Here is a 25,937-nt window from a genome sequence, read left to right on the forward strand (position 1 = left end):
CTGATCTTATAGAATATCTGGCTTCCTTTGTGATCTCTGGAATTGTTGGCTACATTACACACTGAACAAAACCTGCGCTAAAATACTTATTTAAAAGTGGAGAAAAAACCCTGATGTTCTCCTTAAGTAAAGGTATAGCCATATTTCACTTCAAAGTGCCATATTTGAAATGAATAACACTGTTTTTAAGTCTGAAGAACAAAAATGTTTCCAAAAGTACAACTCATTTCAACAAAACAGCCCAGGCAATGACTTAGTGGCAAAATAGTAGCTATGAAATAGCAATGAAAGTAATTTTATTGTTGGGGGTCACCACAACATGAGGAACTAACTCTATTAAAGAGTGACAGGATAAGGAAGGTTGAGTACCACTACACTAGAGTTTACATTAACTTTTTATTCAAGTGTTTAACAAGTTCTACACATTGTATCAGTAAAAGAGCCATACATGTCTTTTATCGTAAAACTTTAAATCCATATCTATTAGTTCAGCAGCTCACTAAACCTAAATGCTTCCTATGGGGGATGTTATAAGTAGAATAATGCATTGAGCAAGCATATTGGGATGCGATCGGGAAGACAGCTATTAGTTATCAAGTTGGGGAAAATGGGAGTAGAGCAGGATTCTACTTCACACTCTGTTGGTGTGAAGCAAGACACAGACATGAGCTAGGAACATGGAGTGCCCTCAGCTGGAAAACAACTTAATTCTTCCTCCTGGCACAGAAATTCTGGGAGGCCTCATTGCTTCGTGAAGTCATCTTTGAAGGTTAAGTAGGAATGGAAGGAGAAATAGTTCTGATCACTCCTGGGAAGCCTGCTCCGTCCTCCTGACTCTAACAAGAACAGATGCTGTTTTCCATCCTCACCTCCACATCAGGTTCTCTGCACCTCCTGGCAGAAGTCATTCAAAGCAACCTTGTCCAACTCCCACACTAAGAACTGGACTGAGTATTAGGTTTTTCATGAAACTTTGATCAGAAGGGAAATTATATCAAGAATAACCATTTGATTGATTCGGCGTTAGTTCCAAATACTCCTTCCTAACTAACAGTCTCAGGACCCCAAGTTCGTAAGCCTTCTGATTTTCAATACCCAACGGATGCAAGTACCATTTCACAATGTTGCTGATCCCAGACATTTATATTGTGCTCACGGACTTCAGAGCACTTCCATTTACATTTTCTCATTAGATATTCACGCACTGGGAGACACTGAGGAGTGTTTCAATTATTTCTGTTCTATATATGAGAAAATTGACTCATTGGAGCCAGGCTCTCTAATCTAGCTCTTGGTAAACAAATCCTGATGATAAATTATCCATGGAGTGCCAGTAAAATGTTTGCATTTTACTGAGAGCGTCTTAAAAATATATAAAGATGTATTTCTACTCCTGCGGGATACCTGGGGACAATTACAAGGTAAGTAACGTAAACTGAGTATTATCTATGTGATGGGCCATCTACATGTTTATGAGAAGTGTCTCACTCAATCCTTGACACTCTGAAAATATATTCTATCACATCATTAACATTAAAAAGTGTAATAAATAGCAAAGCAAAATTTTTCCCCACATTCTGACTTGCAAAATGCATACACAGGAATGTTCTTTTAACATCTATTAAAGTACAACATACACACAACTATTATTAAGTTTGTAATACAGAACAATATTCTGTAAGAAACTAGTTTAAAGGCAATTGTTAGCAATTGTATCTGATTGTGCTGAAGTGTAATAGCATCTAACCAACTCTAATAGAGTCAGCCTTCAGTTGCATTACATTAGGAGATGTGACCTTTATATAAAATTAAGAAAATACTAAGCACCATACAAGATGATATGAGTGTTAGCAACAATGTTGCTATGTGCTCATAATAAACATTATTACTAAAAATAAGATATATTTTTACTATCACTGATTACTCAGTTAGTCCACAATTTCTATGGTCCTCTTCCACAGCAACAGAAAGATTCAATGATGTAACTTCAGATATATGTAAGAGTGGAAGCATGCTCCCAGGCCAGGTCCACTGGGACTAAGAATGATGCTCCTTTTCTATATAACCTCATTATGTGAGCATGACCTGTGGTTCTCTTACTCCTCAGTAGTCTCCAGACAGAAGCTGACTTTGTAACTAATGACTCACTGAGCTGAGTTTCATCCCTTAGATTCAATAGGAAACCAGAAAATCATATAAAACCCTTGCCAGTTGCTTTGCCAAGTAGGTAATCCTGATTTCATTCCATCATCTTTATAAACCTATTATTTGGCAGTCATTTTAACTCATTATTGTCAAGACTGGATACAAAGTATCTTTTCTCCTAAAGTAAACACATTCAACCCAAAAAGTTTAAATCACTAGACCATGAACACCAAGGATGGGGAACTGCTCATTTTGTTCATTTAGTTCCCAAGACCCCAGAGCAGTATACATAGTATCCACAAAACTCCTGTTACAAACTAAATGCTCATTTAACATTTGCTGTGTGAGCAAGTTCTGCATCTTAACTTAGCAAATGTTGGCAAGTAACCAGAAAATGTTTTCCATCTTGACAACCGCTTAAAATCATTGGAGTGGACCAATGGTGGCCAAGGACTTTCCACGGTCAGTCACGTGTTCTCTATGCTATCTGCTGTTGGCCGAAGGAAGACGACCCTAAAGGACCTGCTCCTTTCTCATGTTCTAGCTCCTTACCTTGGTGAATCACAAAGTCATCTGACTGAATGCCATTATAATTTGCACACAAGCCACATGATTTCCCTCTGTGCTCCTCAGATAGTTTGAGGTAAATTCCAGATATTCCATCCCAAGCCAAAGAAAATCCAAAGGTCGTTTTCACCAGAATGTAGTCAGCTAGCTTCTCAAAGTGCACCTGCCCAATTGTTTGAGGCAGAGATAAACTGGAAAACAGCAATATGGTGTAAGAACTATGAACAAGTTAAAGTTATGCATGCTGTGTTCTCATTAATGGAAATTTCTTACACAGAATGAATAAGCTATGCAGTGAGAACATTGAAGGTTTCCTTCTATAGCAAATTTCAACATTCCTGATGAGTTTAATATATTTAAACAAAAATGTAAAGGAAATTCCACTGATGTAGAGTTAATATTTACAACTTACTAGTTGTTTCAAAAACCAGAAATACACAGCCATAAAAATTATACAGGACCTTTTCAGTACAGAAAGTAGCTCTATATATTTGGAATAATGAGGGTTAAAGAATACTTTTTATCCAAAGAGTTAAAAATAAGCTAAAAATTCTGCTCAATAGTTCTGAAGTACAGAAAAGCAATAGCCAAAATATGTGATGCCCTTGAGTCCTGGTTTGATTTCATTTTATCTCCCACCAAAAAGAACTAACAAAATGGGCGTTGCAAAAGCACAGTGACTCACAAAGAGAACAAAAGAACACTGTGCCCCTTCCATTTATAAATGGGGCAGTAAAGAGGAGGTTCAAATCATAAAATAAATTTGAGAAGATCACTCTTATTTATTAAAGTAGTCATATCAAAATAAAATTATAAACCATGGTATAAAATAGGTGGTTATAATAGGTATGGTCATATCTATTATATATATATATATATATATATATATATATATATATATATATATATATTATCTGTAACCATGAGCACAAAGGTTTTTTAATATATAAATATTTATAGGAAATAGTTATAAGCAAAGTAACTATGGATTGTAATCAGATAATAGAAGATTAGTTAAAATGTTAGGATTAAAAGCTAAAAGTAAAGAGTTCATAGTAAAAGTCAGTATGAAATAACAATGAATACTTTACATTTTAGAATTTGTAAGTTAATAAAATCTGTTTTTAAGATATTAGATAACATTAATAATATATAATATATTATAATAATATTTCACATTAATGGGATATTAGTTTGTGGGAAGTATAGCTCTGGTGAGTGGAGATTTTGATTTGCTTCTGTTAGTCATCTGTATCCATCAGGACTTTTTCCCTGCAAATTTAATTAAATTCATATTTTAAGAGAAAATTGGGAATCTATGGTTACCTGTTTATGACACAAAGGGGTGCTAATAAAAATGGGGTGATACCAGGAGAATAGGCTGCAATCAGCCTAAAACATATTCTATGCAGAATGTATGGGGTTTGGGTTTTAGATTGGAACTGGAAACAGTAAAATATAAGCAGACAGGAATGCTCATGTTTATGCTAAGAAAGTACCCAGGGCTTCTCTATCAAAACTCCTTACTTCACAGTTCACGTAACTGAAAGCCAGAGAGGGAAACACTACACATTTGAGCTGCTTGTACCTCTCTGAAGAGCAAAGAAAATGGAGAAAGAGAAATGATGGAGGAAGAGTAGGGGGAAAAGGAGGAAGGGAAGGAGGAGGAGGAGGAAGAAGAGGAAGAGGAGGAGGAAGAAGAAGAGAAAGAGGAAAAAGAGGAGGAGGAGGAAGAAGAAGAGGAGGAGGAAGAGGAGGAGGAAGAAGAGGAAGAGGAGGAAGAAAATAAATGCAAGAAGCATTGCCTATCATAGGATTGGAATTTCTTGAAGAAATTCTTATAGAAACCAATTATGCCTTCCATTTAACAAATGATTAGTATTCTTGAAATTTTTTTCTGAAGAAAATCCACTCTAGAGACATGATCACTGTAAATTCACATTACCTAAAAGCCCAAATGAAAATTCATCAAAACACATAAATTCAGCTCTGGGAAATCATGCATTTCTTTACATACATTAAAGAATTATCTTTCCATTCAATATTCATCTTTCTTTCATAAGAAAATAAACAACTATAGACTCTGTCTCTCTGTCTATCTCTGTGTCTGTCTCTCCATATCTGTCTCTGTCTAACTCTCTCTCTCTCTCTCTCTCTCTCTCTCTCTCTCTCTGTGTGTGTGTGTGTGTGTGTGTCTGTTTGTGTGTGTGTGTCTGTGTGTGTGTGTGTGTGTGCACATTTGTGTGTGTATGCTATTCTTGGCATATACTGCTGTCCTTCTCTCCTCTAGTAAAACCCTTGCTTAAATCTGTACTGACAACTAAAACTTTAAAAACAAACAACTTTGTTTAAATAAAATAACAGAAACTGATAAGTGAACAATAAGCCCAGAAATCTAAGCCCTCTGATACATGTTTGTTTCCCCAAAACTGAGAGGGCTTAGGCAAAAGGACTCCTGTGAGTTCTTAGCCAGGCCAGTCTACATAGCAAGTGCAAAACCTAGTACAAAAAAAAGGCATTGAAAAATAAATAATCCCCAAGGGGGTAAGGGCTGCTCCTGATTACAGGACTGACGTGACACTCCCTGAGCCTTTGTTCAAAGCCCTTCTTACAAGGATGCTCCTGCCTTGGGCTGACTCCACATGGAGGGGAAGCATCAGCATCAGTAAGCTACATCCAAAGGAATGCCATGGCTCACACCCCCAGCAGTGAGTTCTGAATGATGGATAAAACTGTTTCATCTCACTATTTACTTTTCCTGGAATAGCCCGGCTAGGAAATGTTTAAAACCGGGTGTCTTTGTAATTATTTACATTGGAAAGGAAATTATTCCCCATAATTCCTAGTTATAACTGTACAAAATCTGTGTCTGGCATAAACATACCCTTCCCCAAAACTCTCAGGTCCTATCGTTGGCAGGCAGGACCACAGTGGCTGAACTGATCTATCAACAAGGACAGCTATTTATTGGCTCAGAGTCTTTGTCAGGGCTTCAATAGAAACTCTCAAGTGACACCCAAGCGTCATTCTCACAGACTTGGAAGGACTTCCAGAATCCTTTGCAAAAGAAAACAAAGTCAATTCTTGTAAGCTGTGCTACAAAAAGGAAAAGAGAAAATATTGAAGAGACCAAAAGTAATTAAAGTTGAACTACATAAAGATAGCTCTTGATAGCGCCCCCTGGAGAACACAGCATTCCTGTGTGCAGCTCTGCACCCCACCTGCATCATGCACACTAAGACACGAGCCAGCTGTACTCTTTGCTGCCGGGGGAGCTTCAGGACACTGAAAGCATGATGTCTCCGCGATATTCCTGTAAAAGTCAGCTGACGAACAAGTCCTCTACGCCCCCTTGTAACTCACTTCCAGTCTGAAGCATCTAAATTTTCAATGAATGTCTGGTGTCACGTTCACAGACCACTACCCCCCTCATCTTACCTGAGCCCATTCTTCTTTATTTCATGTCCATAGATTCTAATTTCCTCTTGGTTTGAAAAAAATAAGCTGATCGAGCGATAACAAGAATACACAGAACCAAGGCACTTTGGGCTGTTATGGACCTGGAAGAAGAAAGAAAGGAAGAAAGAAAGAAGGAAAGAAAGAAAGAAAGAAAGAAAGAAAGAAAGAAAGAAAGAAAGAAAGAAAGGAAGAAAGAGGGGGGAGGGGAGGGGAGGGAGGGAAGGGAGTAAGAAAGAAGAAAGAAAGAGAGAGGGAAAGAAAGAGAGAGAGAAAGAAAGAGGGAGGGAGAAAGGGAGGGAGGGAGACAGAAAGACAGACAGACAGACAGACAGAAAGGAAGGAAGGAAGGAAGGAAGGAAGGAAGAAAGAAAGAAAGAAAGAAAGAAAGAAAGAAAGAAAGAAAGAGGGAGAAAGAAAGAGGAAGGGAGGGAGGGAGAGAGGGAGGGAGGAAGGAAGGAAGGAAGGAAGGAAGGAAGGAAGGAAGGAAGAAAACATGAGAACTCGCTCCTGCAGGGATGCACATGGCTGACTAAACCCCACAGCATACCTTTACAGCCTGCAACAGCGTTGGTCCCACGGCACCCTACAAAATGAGAACTACACTTACATGTAGGACTTTTTAAGAGGAAAGAGATAGTTCCCTCAAATGTGAACAATAGAATTAATCTTATAAAATGCAAATTAACTCAGGACACTTGTAAGCTCACTGTGACCTCTACATGTTAAGCGGTAATTTTCTGAAGCTGTATGGTATATGCTGGGGAAAAGAGTAGTTGGGCAGAAATGTCATAAACACCACAAGGAAACACATTTGTATTATTTATGTTCCTGTTAGGGGGTCTATAAACTACCGTAAGAGAGCTCTGAATGAAGCGCAATAGCATCCTATATATTCACAAAGTGAGCATGACTTCATTTAAAATAAAATAGGTTTTCTTTATCCTCAGATAATATAGAAGAAAGAGAAACTAAATAACAAAGATAATGAAGAATTATTATTAGTCATTAGAAGGAATTCAGTTTACTAGGGAAGCAATAACTCCAGGAAAACAAGTAGAAGACTGGGTGAGAAGAGAAAATGAACATTACATGCTCTTACCTTATGTCAAGATTAACTAAAATGAAAATCACAAAACCACAAGGCAACTGAAATGTAGGTAGCCAAGCAAATAAAAAGAATATTCAAATATAAAAAGGATAAGAACATCACTAATAATTGGACACTAAAAGTATCGATGCAATGTGTAAGTAGTAATTGTTACTGATCACTTCTTACATGTTTAACACTGTCCCACATTCTAGGGATACAGTTATCAACAAGACAGAATATCTGTCTTCCTTAAGTTTATATCCCACTGCAAGAAAACAGGTAAAATGGACAAAATGGAAATAAAATACACAGTGTTGGATAACATTAAAAAGAAATATTAAACAAAGAAAAGACAGAGTATACACGTCAAACTTTACAGGGAGGAGTTTAGATGCCAGGCTAAGGAAAGCTTCTCTTAAGGTAGTAAAATTCTGGAAAGGATAGAGTATGAGGGAAAACCATGGGAGAGACAGAAGACATGAAATACAGAAGCCAGAGGGAGGAATTTGACTAAAATATTCTCAGTTTCCAAGAACCCACCTTCTAATCCCATTCAATTGTTGCAGAATTCCTCTTTAGAGAACAAAATGGGAGAAAGTTGACAGATATCAATAGATGGGGGAGGGGGACAGCTCTAGTGAAACCAGACTAACCTGTTCAACCTCACACTAGCCAAACAAGGCCATACTGTAAAAGACAGAACCCAAGAAACAATGAAAAGAGGGAATCAAAGAAACAGTACCGATTTCTTTGTTTTGAATAAACATATGTGATCTATATCAGTAAATTCTAAATCTAAAAGGATTCGTAAAAGTTAAATATGCATATGCACACATATGAAGATGAACTGGTATCAGACAGAAAAGTAAACATAGAACATAGAACATCTCTAAAAAAGACCATTAAATACTGTTTAGAAGAAAATTTAAGTAAAAACAGCTAAACATTGACAGCATGATAGAAGAAACAATCAGAAGATGGGAAGATACATGGGTTCAAAAGAAGCTCCCACAGTATAGAATAAAAAAAAAAGCAAAATGATGCAAAATAGCAAAAAAATCAATAAGAAAATGAAGACATTATTCAGTTCAGGAACTCTGAGGCGTAAGGAGCAGGATCCTGAAAAAAACGGAAGAAATAAAGGAAGAAATGGTGTTTCTAAAACGGAGGGTATAAATCTTGGATGGGCCCCTTATATAAAGACAAAAAAATATGTGAACCTCATGCAATCATGGTATCTCAGACTACTGAGGATAAAGAAAAGATTACTATGTTTATAAGAAGCAAGGAAAAGATCGAATGAAAATACTCAGAAATTAGCAAACAAGTCAAATTTTCTAGAAATGTTCTTCAGGTTAAAATTGAGGTTTCAAACTTGTCCTTCCATGCACATTTTACATCTCTTCCCTTTTAAACATTGAGTTAAAAATCAAGTGGACTTCAAACGCAGAACCAAGCACCTCCACAAACACAGGCCATGAACTCAAAGGACTCCAGAGGTTTTCCCAAAGTAAACCGTACAAATAGACAAATTCCCTGGTCATCAGACCTTTCCTTGCATCCAAGAAACAAGAAAAACTAATACAGGAAGTAAAAGAGAGTTGTCTCCAGCTGTAGATAAAAGGTCTGTGAAGCAGCTAGCGTGATAGGGGCATCAAAAGCAAGGATTGAAACAGGGAGGGGCTCCATTAAAGAGGTGCTCTGTCAAGAAGAGTCCTACAGGGATAGAAAGAGTGCAAGAAAACAACTGTAGCTGAATTTGAAGGTATTTCCTAGGAATTCACTGGCCTTGGGAATTCTGAAACCAAGAGCTGGTTGTGTGAGCTCAATCATGTAGCATGGATCTACCTGGCAATTACATAATCCCTGGGGTCCTTTTCATAAACATCAGTTTCCTCTACACACAAAAGGCTTCTTTCGTTGTGTTTTGTATTTCTATTTACCTATCTATTTTTGGAGCCAAGGATCCAAACCAGGTTGTGTGCATGCTAAAATTTTGTTCTACCATTGAGCTGCATTCCCTAGCCCAGAGGTAGCATTTTGAAAAAGTTAAAGCAAGAGGGCATCTCAGTCAAAAGAGCAAAGAGGGAGAAAATATGAATAATATTACTAATATGTGACTCTACCTTCTTCCAAATTATCAAATAAAAGCCGAATGGCAGGGACATTGATGAGAGTCGCTATAGTAGTAAACACATGATATTTTTCCACAGCCTGTAAGACATTCTCTCATGAGTTCAGTCCCTGGCGCTAAGATGCCAGTCATCATGTCAGTGGACTGACAGTCCATATGGCCACAGATTTGAACCATTCCATTGAGAGTAGAGCTCTAGGTGTTCTATAATTACTGTCTATTTGTATCTTTGTCTATTCTGTATTTGTCCAATATTCTTAGATACATAATTTTCCAGGAGTAATTTTTCAATTGATGAATTCAAGTACCACCTACCCATACTGTGTACTGAGGCTCCAAATTACCACAATCCTTTGCAAAGATATAAGAACAGCTTCCTGGGACGTAGTAGTAGATTCCATCAAATGTTTCAAAGTGATACTGCCCCCAGGTTTTACAAATCCCATCTCTGCCACTTCCCATGTTTGGGACTGAAAGGGAATAAAAGAATATTAACTACGGTAAAATAAATCACATTGATCCCAAAATGTTCAGTCACCATAATTCTAATTTTCACTGAAATAAGTATAGTCCCTCCCCTTTGGGTGTTCCGTGGCACAGGAAGAAGCAGGTAGCATTGAACTATCAGATACTCTTAAAAACTATCCACTTCCTTTTTAAAAACAGTCCCCTAGTTGTGATGAAGAAAGGACGTATGTTAGAAACTCTCCTGCTGTTTCCAAGAGACAGAGCCAGAAGAAAGGAAGAGTAAGAAAGATGGCAAAGAAGACAGTAATGATGATACAGCAAATGAGTGACTCATAAAAGAAAGATAGGCTGCCATGGAATGTTCTAGAACAGCACGGGCAGCACGAGAACGCTCTTGTCTCCATAATTCTTTTTTTAAAATCTTCTTATGGTATCCAGAAAGAGAAAAACAAATTATGGCTAAAAAAATGAATAAATAAGTGAATGATGTGTACGCAAGCCTGAAAATGGAGGTGAAAGCATTAACCATCTGGTTTCCGGGAATCTCAAAATGATGACCTCAGATGGGTGACTTCAAACAGTATTTACTTTAAATCGAAGGGCTCCCTCCATTATGATCATGCCTCTCCTCTTGATCACCTCCCAATCTGCTCTACCTTTGTCTGTGTGGTGGATAACAAGACTCATCACTGTGTTGGGTGTGCTGTGGGTGGGCCACACTGTGTTACAGCAAGAAAGTGTCTAAGGACAACTTTGTGGAGTTGCTTCTCTCCTTCTGTCTAGGTGGGTTCTGGGGATGGTGCTCCAATCTTGGCAAAAAGGGCTTCACCCTGCTCAGTCATCTGACCACCACCACCCCTATTACCACCGCCCTCTGAGCGAGCCATTTTATATTTTAAGTGCTTCCCTTTATAATGATGTAAAAAAACAGGAACATTTGCTAAAATGTCACTAGGTGGGTTTTGATATATTCCAGGAGAAACCAAATGATAAGGAGGTGTCTTAGTTTCCTCTCCTTTTGAAACATTTACCTACATTTATCAGCTCAGGACAACTTTGGTCCACTTGGGGAAAGACATAGAATGGTTTGATTTGTAGGCAGCCTTCCCTACAGTGGGCCTTACATCCTGCACTTTTCCTTAGAACACTCAAGTTTAAGAATTGCTTGTCTACTATGCATCACTGAATCAAGTCCTACCATTCACAAATAAACCCTGTCTTGTGCCTCGAGTATAGTCTTGCAAATGGTAAAATGTTGGTTATTATCTGTTGATAATTATTAACCTAAGATCCTACCTCAGATACTGTGGACAAAATATACTTAAAAATGAAAACTTATCCCCAGGACCTAAAGAGTTCTCAGTTCTGTTTCTAATCTACATATTTAATGTCCAACTAACGGAATACAAAGAAGAAACACTTCAAGTAAAATATACTAAGTAAAAGAGAGACATTAACAAAAAGACAGTTCCACTGGGCTAATGCCAAAAAATAGGGGGGAAAATACTTAAGGAAATAGAGATCGGTGGGAAGGACAAGTACACACTCCTGTTTTCTTTTACAGCATTTCTACATTACTTCAAACTGATGAAAGTAAATTCTGAACTCTCTAGTTAATGTCCCAAATCCCAGGTGATGAACACTTCCAAACAAATCATGACAATGTTCTCGTTCATATCCCATGATTCTCTCATAAATATCCCTGAAACTTACCAATCTGGCACCTTGTCCCGAGAGCTTGGAATATTTGACAGTCACACGTACCCGTCTTAGAACAGAAAGCCCCGTTAAGGCATTCATGAGGACACGAACCTGAGGGACAAAATAATAATTTATCTTCTGGCATGGATCGGTTCACATAAACACAATATGTCACGATCTAGCTTGGACTAACTGCAACACTGTTAACTTAAACAGAACCGGGGCCTTTTGCTTTGTGGTGCTAAAGCATTAAGCCATCAAATCTCTATCTATTCATTTCATTATGTGTGCTCTGAGGCAGGAAAGACAGGCTTTCACATCTCAAAGTACTTTGAGAGAAAAGGTTAGCCTCCTTCGAGCAATGGAAAGGTCAAGTTCCCATGTAAGGAATTCTTGTCCAAGATGATGAGAACCAGAAATGCCCAAGCTGTAGATGATTCCCTGCCCCCAAGTTTGGAACACTTCCCAGCCCTTTCTCCAGGAGCAAGCTCCATACCGAAGCAAACTCAGACCTTGCTCACTTCAAGCAAAGCATAAAACTCAAAGGGAAACTCCCACCTTCGAGATCATGGGTGACACATTTCAGTTGAAGTTTGCCCATTAATGCTGAGGCATGGTTATAAATGACCCAGTCTTTGGAAATCAGTGCTTAACAAAGATGGGGCAGGAGCAAAAGTCTCGGCCCCACCCCGCCCCACCCCGCCCCACCCCCAAATACTTTTTTCGTAGAAAGAAAACTTGCTCCACATAAAAACATAATAAAAAAGAAGCAAATCTCTACAATGCTCTCTAATCTCTCTAATCTCCTGAGTGAGTATGAGAAGGCAATGGAATGCTAAATGTTTCTTCTGTTAAGAAGACAACAGGCAAAGCACAAGCTAAAAGGACCCAAGTTACACACAAGGAGTGGAGAACATCTTCGAGTCACTGTGAAATATTACTAAAGAATCTGGGACTGTCTGGAAGATGTCGCACTGGCGAAGACACATATTTGACTGTAATAACAAACATGGTCTGCCAAAGACAAGAAGGACAAAGTCCTGTTATCACCTCCCCCCTAAACGGCCACTGACTCATCTTTACATTTCAAAGCCTACACAGATTTCTAGGTAAATTTTAGGTGACAGTGGGGCAAAAGAAACTGTTTTGACTTAAACCAAAATACAAGTGAAAATTATCTACATGAACTTTCAAGCAGTATGGCTTTTCTTTAAAAGATACCCCCATCTCACACTGGGTAGGAGTCTAAATGTTTAGATGAACAAGTACATTGTTTTTTAAAATGAATTTACAAAGCTGCTTACTCTACTGAAAGCAAACATCAAACTAAATCTAAAAAGAATTACCGTTACTTCAAATGTGATGATAAGAATGACTTCTTTTCTTTAACCATTAAATTACCACCAGATTTCTGTTTAACAGAAATAATATAGTGCTAAGACTAAAGGCAGACAATGAGGAGGGAAGGAACAGGTCTTTGACTGGGAACAAAAGGAAAAACTTCTGCTACCTTTCCATGTTCTCTCCAGTCACACTGTTGACACCTTCATCTAAATGTTTAGTTCTGGCCAATCTAAAAATAATTTGGATTTATATAGGACATGAACTTAAATGATTACTATTATTAGCATGGTGGCTCGGTCCTTCCCCATATATATGGAAGGAACCAAGAACTGATTAAACATACCCCACACCAAGGGACCATCTCAGAAAAACGTAGACAGAAAAACAGTGAGATTTAAAGTAGCCCCCCCCCCCACCAAGGGACTGTCTCAGAAAACACAGACAGAAGAACAGTCACCCACACTGACCTTTTATTTTACTCTCACCCCAATTAATAGCTTCATGGAAAAAATATCTCGGAGATGTTGCTTCAAACTTTAAAACAGAGAAATACAAATGCAAATTAGTTCGTTTAACAGAAGCCAGATGAGCAAATGGAGACATTCTGGAAAGCATTTCTAAGTATAGAAATTATAAAGGATGATGGGTAACGTGATATAAGGACCAAGATCTTTGACCTCTAATTCTGATTATTATTCTCATGCATGTGAAGTTTGATTTGAGCATTTTCCGTGTGTGTGTGTGTGTGTGTGTGTGTGTGAGAGAGAGAGAGAGAGAGAGAGAGAGAGAGAGAGAGAGAGAAGAGAGAGACGTGTATGTGCTCGCTCATATGCATTTGCCTATGGAGATCAGAGGTTGGCATTTGCTGCCTTCCTCAATTACACTCTACCTTATTTTTGAGACAAGGTCTCTTGACCTAGAGCTCAGGGTTTCAGCTAAACTGACTAGCCAATCAGCTCCAAGGATCTCCCTGTCTGCACCTCCCCACTTTGTAATTAGTGGCAAAAGGCCATGCCTGGCTTTTTACTGAGGATCTAAAGCACAAGCGAGTCCTTGCGCTTGCATGACCGGTACCCACCAGTCCATCTCCCTAGCCCCTCTGTATGTTCTTTAAAAAGAACTCACCCCATGTTACATGATACTACTATTATATTCTCTCATTTGCTGAGGATACCAAGAGAGTCCCTTCTAAACTCCTGACCCCATACCGGGGTTCCAAGTTCATAAGTTCATTATTTCCTTCTCACAAACTGGTCCATGTTTTACCCTCACTTCTCAATCCCTTCCACTTTTATTTGCCTTGTCCTCAAACAAATTAGCCTCAACAGTGTGTGTCCACGGTCCCACCATGATGCCAAGTTTAATTTTCTCTTCCATCACACGGCTTCCAGCTGCCTAGATCAAATAGACATCAACACTGCTGAATGCATACCATCTTCAAAGCTCTTTGCCTCTGAAATAATTTATGCCAATTCTTGCAATGGAAACCAATCCCTCATCTTTGATGTTTGACAAATGTATAGTGGCTTCAACTCTGCCTCACACTGGCCCAAGTACCGGAACAAATTGTCTAGTCCAGGTAGCCACAGTTTCCAATAAATAAAAAAGAATGACAGTGTCTCCCTTACAGAATCAGGAGGATAAAATGAAGCGATCAATGATTAATAGTACTCCAAGCATATAATAAGAATAGGCCTCTTACTATTACTAAATGAAAATGGAATATATGGGCTATAAAGTGACTCAGCAGGTAAAGCCTAACAACTGAGATGGATTTCCAGGACCACGTGATGGAAAGAGAAAGAGAAAGATGTATCCTGACACCCATGTACATGCCATGGTAATAAGAACACACACATGCTACATGCACACATACCACACACATATACTCAGGCAGATACACACACACACACACACACACACAAACATACATACAAAATGAATGAATGGATAGATGGATGGATGAATGAATGAATGGATATTCACCGGAGTGAGGGAAATACATATATTTGTTTCTTTCTCTAATCAACTTTGTCCACCTCTAAACACATCCCAGGGACCACTTAACACACCACCTTCCTGACAGTTCATCAACCCTTCTGTTTATCCGGCACCATAATGCGTTTTGCAAGTGTAAAGTTCCACACTCTCAGTATTGGAGTTATGGAGCACTTCTGAGCTCAGAACGGAATGCTACTTTAATAAGTGAGGCCTTTTCATTTTTATGTTATGTACATAGCATCAAATAATTCATGGTGACTCTGATTCAATGAACCATTTGAACAGAAATGATTTCTTTCCAGATCCCTGAAGACATGAAGTTTCTAAATTTATAAGCCTGGCTATTCTGCATGACATGACTCCTGGCAAGCCCACAACAAGTACCAACTGAACTGGAAAAAAGATATAGTTCAAATGGATCTGCCTCTTGTGGTATTTAGAGCTATGACTAAAGCAAGCTCCAGCAATTCATTTTCAGCCCATATCATATTCACTTGGGTTTCTGTGGGAATGCAGAGCCTACAACTCTAAGCCCAGCCTTCTTTCTCTCTCTGCCTAAGGACAGAGTCCAGGCAAGTCTTTTAGGATATTTCAGACATACTAGCTCCTCTTTTTGATTGATAGGAAAACAGGAACTAATGGGTGATAAATATTCCAGTCTCCCTATCCCTTGCAGAAACAAGAATAAAAGGCTACTCATCATGTTCCCAATAAGACTGAGTCCTAGATGCCTACAACAGGAAGCCCCCATCAACAGGCCCTGAATTTTGTCACGCTTTTTCTCTCACGCTTGTCTGACCCTCCTTGTATGTTTTCCAGACACCGTTCGCCTAAGCCTTGGTCTCAGTGCCTGCTTCAGAAGAATCACTGAATACAATGCCAAGAATGTGTTTCTGTGCGTGCACATATCCACAGAACTGGTAAAAGAAGGCAAGCACTCTATCTCCTTCCTGATGACACCTCCACAGGAGGGTGGTCGTTACCACAGCAACATGCCCTGGATAGAGGAATCGCAGTCTCACTCACATGTGCACCATTTATAGAAGTCTACACCTAGGCTTTACTTCCTTATGTCACTACCAGCATCTTTCTGGGGACAGTTATCCATCCATCAGCACTGTTTGCTTACAGTAGAGGAGTGGGCTGAGTATGAATGGCCTCAAAGCCTATTTCTAAGAAGTGAACTGCCTGACTGTGACCTCATTGTCACATTTCTCCCTTGAAAACTTAATCGATGTTAAATGATCTTGACATGTGTCCACAGGCTACAGGAAAGACAGATGCAACTCTCCTGCTCTTTGTCCTGCCTAAAATGGGCACGGAGACAAAGCAAGTGCGTCCCTACTTAGTAGCAGAGGAGAGGCATTAACCTAATGCCTAGTGGGTACACTGCACAGATCTTGTTGTCGTGTAAATGCCCAGTGTTCAGTTCCATCCACAGATCTCTTTATTTGGAACGTTAGGGAATAGACAGTTCACACAAGTTTTCCCATCAAGAGAGTTTGCCAGAGTGGCTGTTTTCTTTTTCATCGACAGATTTTCTTCTGAGTTATACAGATGGATTTTTGTCGTTAGTATGCTCCACTGGCAATCACATCCTTCTCATCACAGAAAACATATCTTAACTGCTTCACACGATACATGAGATTTTTGTTGTTGTTTTTGTTGTCGCTCTCACACAGGGTCTCACTATCTAGCCCAGACTAGCCCCAAACTTGCAACCTTCCTACTGTAATTTCTCTGATACAAAATACTCCCTAAAGTGAAATATTGTTTCCACTGCCAATATTAGTTATAAAAAAATTAAAAACGTGACAAGGAAGATGACTCGGTGGATAAAGTGGTTGCTATGGAAACGTAAGGGCCTAAGTTTGTGTCTCCAACATCCACATAAAAAAACCAAAGCCATGTGCAAGAAACTTTGGTCACAGGACATGAAGAAATCAAATTGGTATTGAGCAGGAAGTTTCTTCCCTGGTATTTGGCTTTCGTGGTATCAAAAGGTGCCAAGTAGCCCATAGGGGACACAGGAACTTATCTGGTAGTGAACCCTGTGAACTACAGGAGCGGTTTGAGTGGCATCATATATGCCTATGAATACAATAGTGGCACAGATGTTATATGGTCAAGCAAGTACTTTCTGACTGGTTTTAAGGCCAGTGTGAGGAAACACACGGCTGGTACTGTAAATCTGGACAATAACCCATGGTTAGGCAGCTCGCATGCCCCACCGGTGAACCAACTACTATTGTTTTGCTAAATAAGTATAGTGTCAAACTAGTCTCTAAATCCCTATCTCTTTGTTTATAAATTAGTTCAGCTCCTCAGAGAAGTTGCTTTATGACATAGATGGTGATTAGCACAGAAATAATGCACAGCATGCAAAGAATGAGTGACTGTGGAGTGCTAAGCCACAAATGAATCATTTATATTGCTCCACAACCAAGGTACAGGAACCACTGAGGAAGAATGTGCTGAAAGACTGTAAGAGATGGAGGACAGGGTGACTGGACTGAAGCAGTATCTTCTAAATGTGACAGAACAGCTGTACTGATGGACCGTAGTAGCCATGGTTGTCTGAAGAAGATCTGCGCAAGATGAAGCCAGTCAACAGTCTGGCATGAAATAAGAAGGGGACCATGCCGGGGTTGGGGATTTAGCTCAGTGGTAGAGCGCTTGCCTAGGAAGCGCAAGGCCCTGGGTTCGGTCCCCAGCTCCGAAAAAAAAAAAAAAAAAAAGAAGGGGACCATGCCACCATTAACTGAAGAGATACTAACAGCCCATGACTCAGGGAGGGGCAGTCAGATTTATGTGTAGCACTGTTCCTGGTAAGTCAACCATTCCCTAGGGAATAGGTCTGCACCCATAAGTATATGGACCACACAAACTGGACTGGGTAGGGAATTATGAAGAAACAAAAGGAGCACATTAATTTGGGAGGAGCATGGGAAGGTAGGGGTAGATCTGAACAATGCTGAGGGAAGAGATAAAGTGAGCACGATTACAATATGTTATATGAAGTTCTCAAAGTATTAATAAAAACATGATATTTTTTTTTGTGTGTGATTCTCCTGGTAGTCCTTTTTTCGTTGAGGATAGTTTTAGCTATCCTGGGTTTTTTGTTATTCCAGATGAATTTGCAAATTGTTCTGTTTAACTCTCTGAAGAATTGGATTGGTATTTTGATGGGGATTGCATTGAATCTCTAGATTGCTTTTGGTAAAATGGCCATTTTTACTTTATTAATCCTGCCAATCCATGAGCGTGGGAGATATTTCCATCTTCTGAGATCATCAATTCTTTTTTCAGAGACTTGAAGTTCTTATCATACAGATCTTTCACTTGCTTGACTAGCATCACACTGAGGTATTTTATATGATTTGGGACTATTATGAAAGGTGTCGTTTCCCTAATTTCTTTCTCAGCTTGTTTCCCTTTTGTGTAGAGGAAGGCTACTGATTTGTTTGAATTAATTTTATACCCAGCCACTTTGCTGAAGGTATTTATCAGGTTTAGTAGTTCTCTGGTGGAACTTTTGGGATCACTTAAATATACTAGCATATCATCTGCAAATAGTGATATTTTGATTTCTTCCTTTCCAATTTGTATCCCTTTGATCTCCTTTTGTTGTTTGATTGCTCTGGCTAGAACTTCAAGAACTATATTGAATAAGTGGGGAGAGAGTGGACAGCCTTGTCTGGTCCCTGATTTTAGTGGGATTGCTTCAAGTTTCTCTCCATTTAGTTTAATGTTAGCTACTGGTTTGCTGTATATACGTTTTTATGTGTTTAAGTATGGGCTTTAAACACCTATTCTTTCCAGGACTTTTATCAAAAACATGATATTTTTACAAGTCAGGTACAGTGCCTCATGCCTGGACTACTGGCACTAAGGAAAGAGTCCTGGAGCGAGCTCACTGAGCAGCAAACTCTGGGTTTAATAAAAGGTTGTGTAAAGCAATAGAACAAGAGATCTAACATCAAACTCTGGCCTGCACAGGACAGATACAGCACATTCACTTGCACACGTACAAATAAATACACCAAACATATAAGCATACACACGAGGATCTCTAGTCTTGAGAGAGAAAAAAAGAATTTGTTTTGTCATCTGAACTGTCATAATATCACATTTGACCTCTCCGTGTGTTCCCTTCAGTTAACTATAATAAAAATATACACATGAAGGCACCTAACAGGAAATACTTATAACAACTTTATTTCAGAGGTTGAAGAGGTGGCTCACTGGTTAAGAGCACTTGCTGCTCTCCCACAAGACCTTAATTCAGTCCCTAGCACCCGCATCTGAGGACTCACAACCGTCTCTAAGTCCATCTCTAGGGGATCTTATACTTCAGGATCAGGTGCACATACCCACAAACATCTAAACATAATAGAGTGTAATTTAAGTAGAAAAATACTTTGTATCTCAACACTTGTCAAAGGCCCCCTTAAATATTTAAGCTGTTAAGTGTTTAATATTCTAATTACATTGCTTCAAATTAAAAAAAAAACCTCTTTCCCACATTAAGTTTGACTTATCTGTCTCTCATAGAGAAAAATTCTCTAAAGCTCATTCATTTGAACATTCCAACTATAATTTGATGAAAATGCAATCATATTATCCAGGATCCTTTATATAGAAAAGGAAGCAGGCAACATGTTCTCAAATTTAACAGGATACTGCTATCGTGAAATACCCATGAATTGGATTTTTTAGAAAACATGAAAGCTGTCTGTCAGTACATGAGAATATGTCTCATACTGCTTTTCCATATTTAACTGATGTCATTTTAGTCTTTCTGCATTTGCTCTTATGTGTGTTGTCCCTGTTGCTATTGTCCTGCCCGGTGTTGTGGTTAATTTCTAACTCATCCAAATGTCCTAGCAAGGAGATGGAATCCAATCCCCGTCAACACTGAAGCCTAAGCACAGGTTACTGAGATGAATGAGGAGAAAGAAAAGCATTTCATTCCAAGCAAATCTATGTGAACTGAGAACATATTTGAGGGTCGCAAAATAAAATAAAATATTAAATTAAACAATAATAAAAGCTACAGAGAAATGTCTTGGCCTCTCCCTGCTCCTTCCTGTCTTGTGTTGAACATTTCATTCCCTCTACAAAGGTCTCATTGTTGAGGTGACAGCAGTGTCCAAAGTAGAATGAGTTATTTCTCTGCCTCTCTCCATCTGAGGCATAACCTACCTGTACTGCTAACAGAGCCCTTCTCTGTTCATTTTCATAGAACTCACTTCTGCAAGAAAACACAAAGAACTTGTGTAGTCAGAGGCCCCTGGGCAACCTGAACAGCCTTTCCCAAGAGGGAGCTGGTGTTTTCCTCCCGATCTCCATCACTTTTATCAAAGAGGCCTTTCTTGGTTTAACATTTAAAGGGCCCCCTCCCCTCTATCGAAGGGTAAGATTTGGGTGGTGGCACTGTCTCATTTTACAAAATTCGGGACTGTCCCCAAATCTCTCCAGGCTCTGATATAAACTGAATTTTAGGAAGGAACTTTGAGATTGAGAGATAAACAAAATAGTGTTGACATTGTAGCACCAACAGGCATAGATTTTTCTTCCAAGGACTTCACGAGTCTGGCAGGTATTTACCAAAGGTGCATTTACTTTCCCAGATGTAATAGTCTAATTTCATCCATTCTGTGTCACTAATAGTGACATAAATGTAAGGACATTTAACTGGCAGTTATCCAAACCAAATCGTTAATCCACTGAGTTATACATCTGCTTTATGGAAATTATATTTATCAATAAAGATATTTTTAAAAAATAAAATGAGTATAATTGTGCCTTTCACTAAGCAAAGTAGTAAAACTATTTTAACTATTACTAGAACCATTTTAGTCATTTAATCACTAAAAGTAGTCTTGCTTTATTTTAACAATGTAGTATATTTATCATCAATAATGTATGTCAACAGGAAAACTGTAAAGAGACATATTACTGGATATAACTTCTTTACAAACCTTTGAAATGAAACAAAAGTTTCCTTAGTACCTACAGGCAGTGGACAACACCAAGACTTCTCACAAATGTGAAAGTGAATGTCATTTCTACTGTTTAGAAATATTTCATAGAAGAACATCTCATGCTTTTTGTCAATGTTTCACTGGTTATTTTAAAAATGGACTCCGCTGTCTACTGAGTTTGGCATATTCTCATCCCTTTGATGTTTCAGAACATAAAGACAAAGAAATACTCACTCTGATGTTTCTGTCAGGCTAGATGACGCACAAATGTGGCCTGCCAGAGATAAACACAGGTTGGTGAAACTGCAAGATGTGCACATAGCTTAGTCTGGGCTGTGCTATTTTACGAATCATTTTTTATCCAAATGCTAAAATATGCATTGAGAATTGCTTCTTGTTTTTAGAGAATTCGGACCAGCAAATAATCTGTAATATACCTGGGGTGAGCAATAGTCCTAGAAGGATGGTCAACGTCTGTAGATTTACACAGTACCATCATACAACATGACCAACATCTATAGATGTACATGGTGCCATCACATAACATGACCAATGTCTATAGATGTACAAAGTGTTGTCACACAGCAGAGTGGGGGCCAGCCATGGAATCATAGAGCTATTCTAGTGCTGGCCCTACCACTTAGCGTTTGGCAAGCTTAAGCATGATGCTAAGCAAAACAATCATGTTGAACAAGCCAATCTCAAAGCCCCACCACACAGTATCCAGCACAGCATCTGGCCCAGCATCCTGTATCTTTCTCCTTGAAAACTAAGAGTGCTTCCTCTGTGATGGGAAGATTGTGACTTTTCTGTGTCTCTCACATGTCTATCATTTCTTCCATTGCCCCTATAAGCTCCAAACCCTAAATCCTTTATCAGGGATCAAAAAATACATGTAAATGAATGCCACTTCCATAAAAAAACATTTAATAAAAATTAATTTACAGGTCAACTTGTTATAAAAATGGGAAGTTAACCCAGAACTCAAATGTTAAAGTTCGACCTAAAAAGTTTTTTTTTAATTTTTAGATTTTAATGACATGAATATTTATCTATTTACATTCTATTAAATATTCTATTTATCGTTATTATAAAGTTTCAAATGCTTACATTACATGTGGGAAGTGTAGATCCTATTTGAAAAAGGGGTAAGTTAGAATGACTACACATAGTGATAAAGGCATGGTTTTAGCCACTTAAAGAAAATTCAAAACACACCAAGGGTACAAATTCTCTACATTCTGAAGAATCCAGCAAAGTTGTCTGAACATGATTTAAGTACATATGTGTTCTAATGACGTCAAAACGCTTGAGAGTTAACATAAAAGGAAACAATATCAGTTTCAAGAGAGAGAGACGTGTGATAAATGAAGGTGAAGATATGAAAGCTCTTACCTCGTAACAAAACCAGCAGTATAGGAAGGGAGAGAGCACGCCAAGGTACCATCAACCTGAGTTTCCTCACAATTCTCATTTCAGTGGACTCTTTCTCCCTGGACTGGAACCAAACTGTCGGTCTTCCCTATGATGGCATCTTACAAGAGTGAGTGTTGGTTGTGTGCTCAGATTCAAATGAATACAGTTATGGGATAAAGCAACTGAAAGAAGAACCCCAGGCTTTCCGACTACACACAGCACCTGAGGTTTCAGATAGAGCTCACACTCAGCCCTTTGGCTGGGTCCCTCATTAGCAATGCAAGACAGCCTCCTGCCTGAGCCCGGATTAGTTACAGCCAGCTACACACCTGCCCATCATACACCTTTTTTTTTTTAGGTAATGTCAGCCTTTCTCCTAATTTCGAAAGATGGGGTCACCCAAACAATACTTGTTTATATCTTCTCACCTCATGAATTAACTTACTCCTAAAGGCTGGTATAGTTTTCATATCTTATTATTCACAAAGTAGTAGCCTTTGAAAACAGGAGGAATGACATCTAATTAACTTCTCCTACATTATCTACAATATTGCATCTTAGTCTCAAAACTTAAACAGTAAATTAAAACTATGTGCATGTGTTTTTCAATTGAAATCCTATTCTAGTGTATATATATATATAGTATATATGTTGACATTTTCATCGGTCCATCAAGCTGTTAAACATTGTAGAACACGTGTAGATTTTAAAAGAAAACAATACTTTTCTAATATTTGTCTTTAAAAAGAAAACTAAACAATTCAGTGGGTACTGAAGACCTTTCTGGTAATCCATTTTTTTCATCTTCTATGACAAGTACCTGATTAGATTACAAAGGGGGGAAGGGAGTCTGTGTTCTTATTCCAGCCATAAGGGCATTCTTCCCCAGAAGCAATTGACTGCCTAGAGCAGCACCAGAGAAGAACTATCATCTTTCAAAATGAACTCCAGAGAGATGATCTAAGCACACAAATGAGTGAAAGCCATGTCTAGGTCATGGGTTCACATTTCCTATAGCAGATTCCATGACTCGCCTTGCCCTTGTCCCTCCCACTTAACAGATAGGGTACAATAGCAAAAAACGTCTGATTACAGAGGTCCTACACAGCAGTCATTAATGTCTGCTGCTTCCCAGTCAGCAGTCGCTCTTTTGCAATGACTTCAAAGTATCCAGTGACTGACTCATTCAATATCCATTACATATTTAGTTTTCTCTTATGGTCCCAAGTTCATTGATCATGTGTTATTGTCCCATGTGGTCTTGATTAACCTCCATTGATAAGGAACAGCTAATTCAATGAAGCAACAGAAATGTACACCCATTCGATAAAAAGGCAAGCGTGAAATACACACATAAGTGCTACTAAAATTATAAAATGTAATGTACCTGTCTACAACACACATGTGCGCACTCATTTTGAACTTTAATGTATGTATTTTAAAGTAAAGTTTGCCCTCAGTGATATTCACTACTAAAGGTTCATAGTCCATTGTTCTTGAACTAACTAGACAATTACCTAAGTCTACACAGATGGTCCACTTAATAATTTATATTTACATTCTAAACTGGTCCAGAAATATGTATCCACTAAGCCATAGGCAAAACTACAAAATAATTCTGTTTTAATGTCAGTACAAGATAACTGAAAAGCAAGGGTTGCACTCTGTTTTGAACATAAAATTTGTCCCCCAAAGAACTTCCTCAAATTGAGAGAAGTAAAAATTTTGTGTAAAATGTTTTAAATCAACATACGTTACTAAATCTTTTCTTCTGTGCCCCTGGCTAATTTACAACTTGACTTGCCACATAAATAACATATGATATGACAGATGTATAAATCTTGCTTCAGAATTATTTTTCTCTGCTAAAATCTTGAATGCTTCCTGAAACAATTTTTTTTCACAATGATACATATACAGAAAAATCTTGAGTTGAAATCAAAGTCAAACTTCATGATTCAACAGTTTGATTACGAAACAAGCTATTCCTAATGCACCTGAAAACTGCCTAGAAAGAACTAGAAAACAATAAAAAAAATCACTTGAACTGCACGTTTCTCTTATAAACTTTGATAGCTAGGTGAAATAATTAAATGTAATAACTGAATTCTTAGCTCAAATTTCATATACAATCATTTGATTCAGAAGCATCGCTTCAATTTTTGGCGAATGAAATTGAAAATTCCAAGGCTGCATCATCTCACTTTTTCCTATTTTTCTGTTTTTAAACTGTGTGTTCAGAACCTGGAAGGTGTTTTGTCTAACAAGGAAAGCAGTCAAAATTACCACACCAAAAATAAAACAAAACAAAACAAAAATCCTATCTTGAATTTGGCCATTCTTTTTCTAAGTAGAGTCTTACTGTGTGCCTGTCCTTTGCCCCTCTATGTCAAGGCTTCTCATAAGGAAGAAATAACAAAGAAAGCAATAATTTAATGCCAAGTTCTTTCTCAATGAACCCCATTATGAACTTGTTACCTGAAATGGTAGTCAGCATGAAAATAAGCAAAATAGGCTTCCGTGAATAGCTCCAACCAAACTGAGAGTCTAGATGAAAGATTAGACCCAGAGACACAAAAAAAGGGAATTTATGACTATTGCTATGTGTGATTATTACTGTCGAAATGACAGCCTTTATTTCTTTCTACCCTGACAAAGGAATGTAGACAAAACGTGAGTCATCCACCAGTTTATGAAGTGGTACGAGGCTCATAAAAATCCTGAGGCAAGCCCAGAATGCAAGCAATAAGCAGTTCCCTTTTGGTACTGTGCATTTTCCCACAAGGAATATGACCTTTGGAAAGCTGACACCTAACAATCTGTTGACCTCAACACAGCACATACAAAACAACTGGCAAGAATGGGAAATCTCTGACATCATGGTCTATATGTCATTGATAAAGAGATGTTATAATAAAATGTGTTGTCTTTGATAATCATTTATTTCCCTACATATTTATATAAGGTTCATTTGCATGAATTTAGATCAAATCTAAAGTAACTAACATTCGACTCCCATTATATCACAGTCTACTGGTGAAATTCAACTATTCCTCATTTGCTTTGTGAAACCCAACATACTACAGGTTCTATGATTTCATCCAGAATTTATCTTGTCATCAAAATACCAAAAAGAATCGATCTCTAAGATGAATTTTAGCTCTCTGAGTTTCATGCTCTTATTGTAATAAGATAGTTTGTAGAATTCTACATATGCTTTCAAGCTGTGTGCTGCGTGGCTATGTCTTTGGTGTTTCACATAATTTAACTCAGATGTGATCTAGCTTAGCTTTGTCATATGATGATATATAATACTTCATAAGTCATTCTCTGTTGGTCACAATTTCAATATGAAGTTTGGTCCCAAAAGTCCATCACTCTAGACTTTATAAGAACATTAATTTTCCAGGTTCCCATGGAAAATTACACTATCCAATGGGAAAAGAAGGAATGTCCCTCCAATTAACTTCTTGTCAAGACCTTACTTTGCCTCTTGTGTTTGCTACACTACTACCATATACCGCATTTACATTGCCTAGAGCATTATGTGAGGGAGTTAGTCTCTGGTGCCTACAATCCCGGCTTGTATCATCAACATTTGTGTGCACCTACCTTAAAAACTGCT

The 25,937-nt window shown here is 38.3% G+C and overlaps 1 protein-coding gene across 2 annotated transcripts in view; it reads right to left on the reverse strand.

Annotated features, from left to right (window-relative positions):
• The window catches only part of Otogl (otogelin-like), a 162,782-nt gene extending 140,338 nt beyond the window's left edge, over positions 1-22,444 (reverse strand). For both annotated transcript variants that reach the window (XM_087559476.1, XM_087559475.1), the window contains exons 1-8: positions 22,292-22,444; positions 21,131-21,170; positions 20,115-20,163; positions 13,376-13,442; positions 11,577-11,675; positions 9,711-9,865; positions 6,151-6,272; positions 2,698-2,903 (exon numbers count right to left, since the gene is read on the reverse strand). In XM_087559476.1, the coding sequence (XP_087415602.1) occupies positions 2,698-2,903; positions 6,151-6,272; positions 9,711-9,865; positions 11,577-11,675; positions 13,376-13,442; positions 20,115-20,163; positions 21,131-21,170; positions 22,292-22,370 (817 nt within the window). In that variant the 5' untranslated portion in view covers positions 22,371-22,444. The remainder of the gene's footprint in view (positions 1-2,697; positions 2,904-6,150; positions 6,273-9,710; positions 9,866-11,576; positions 11,676-13,375; positions 13,443-20,114; positions 20,164-21,130; positions 21,171-22,291) is intronic.
• Between the last annotated feature and the right edge of the window lie 3,493 nt (positions 22,445-25,937).

Source organism: Rattus norvegicus, chromosome 7 (genome assembly GCF_021556685.1).
Source record: "Rattus norvegicus strain SHRSP/BbbUtx chromosome 7, alternate assembly SHRSP_T2T, whole genome shotgun sequence".
In the NCBI taxonomy this organism is placed as follows: Eukaryota; Metazoa; Chordata; class Mammalia; order Rodentia; family Muridae; genus Rattus; species Rattus norvegicus.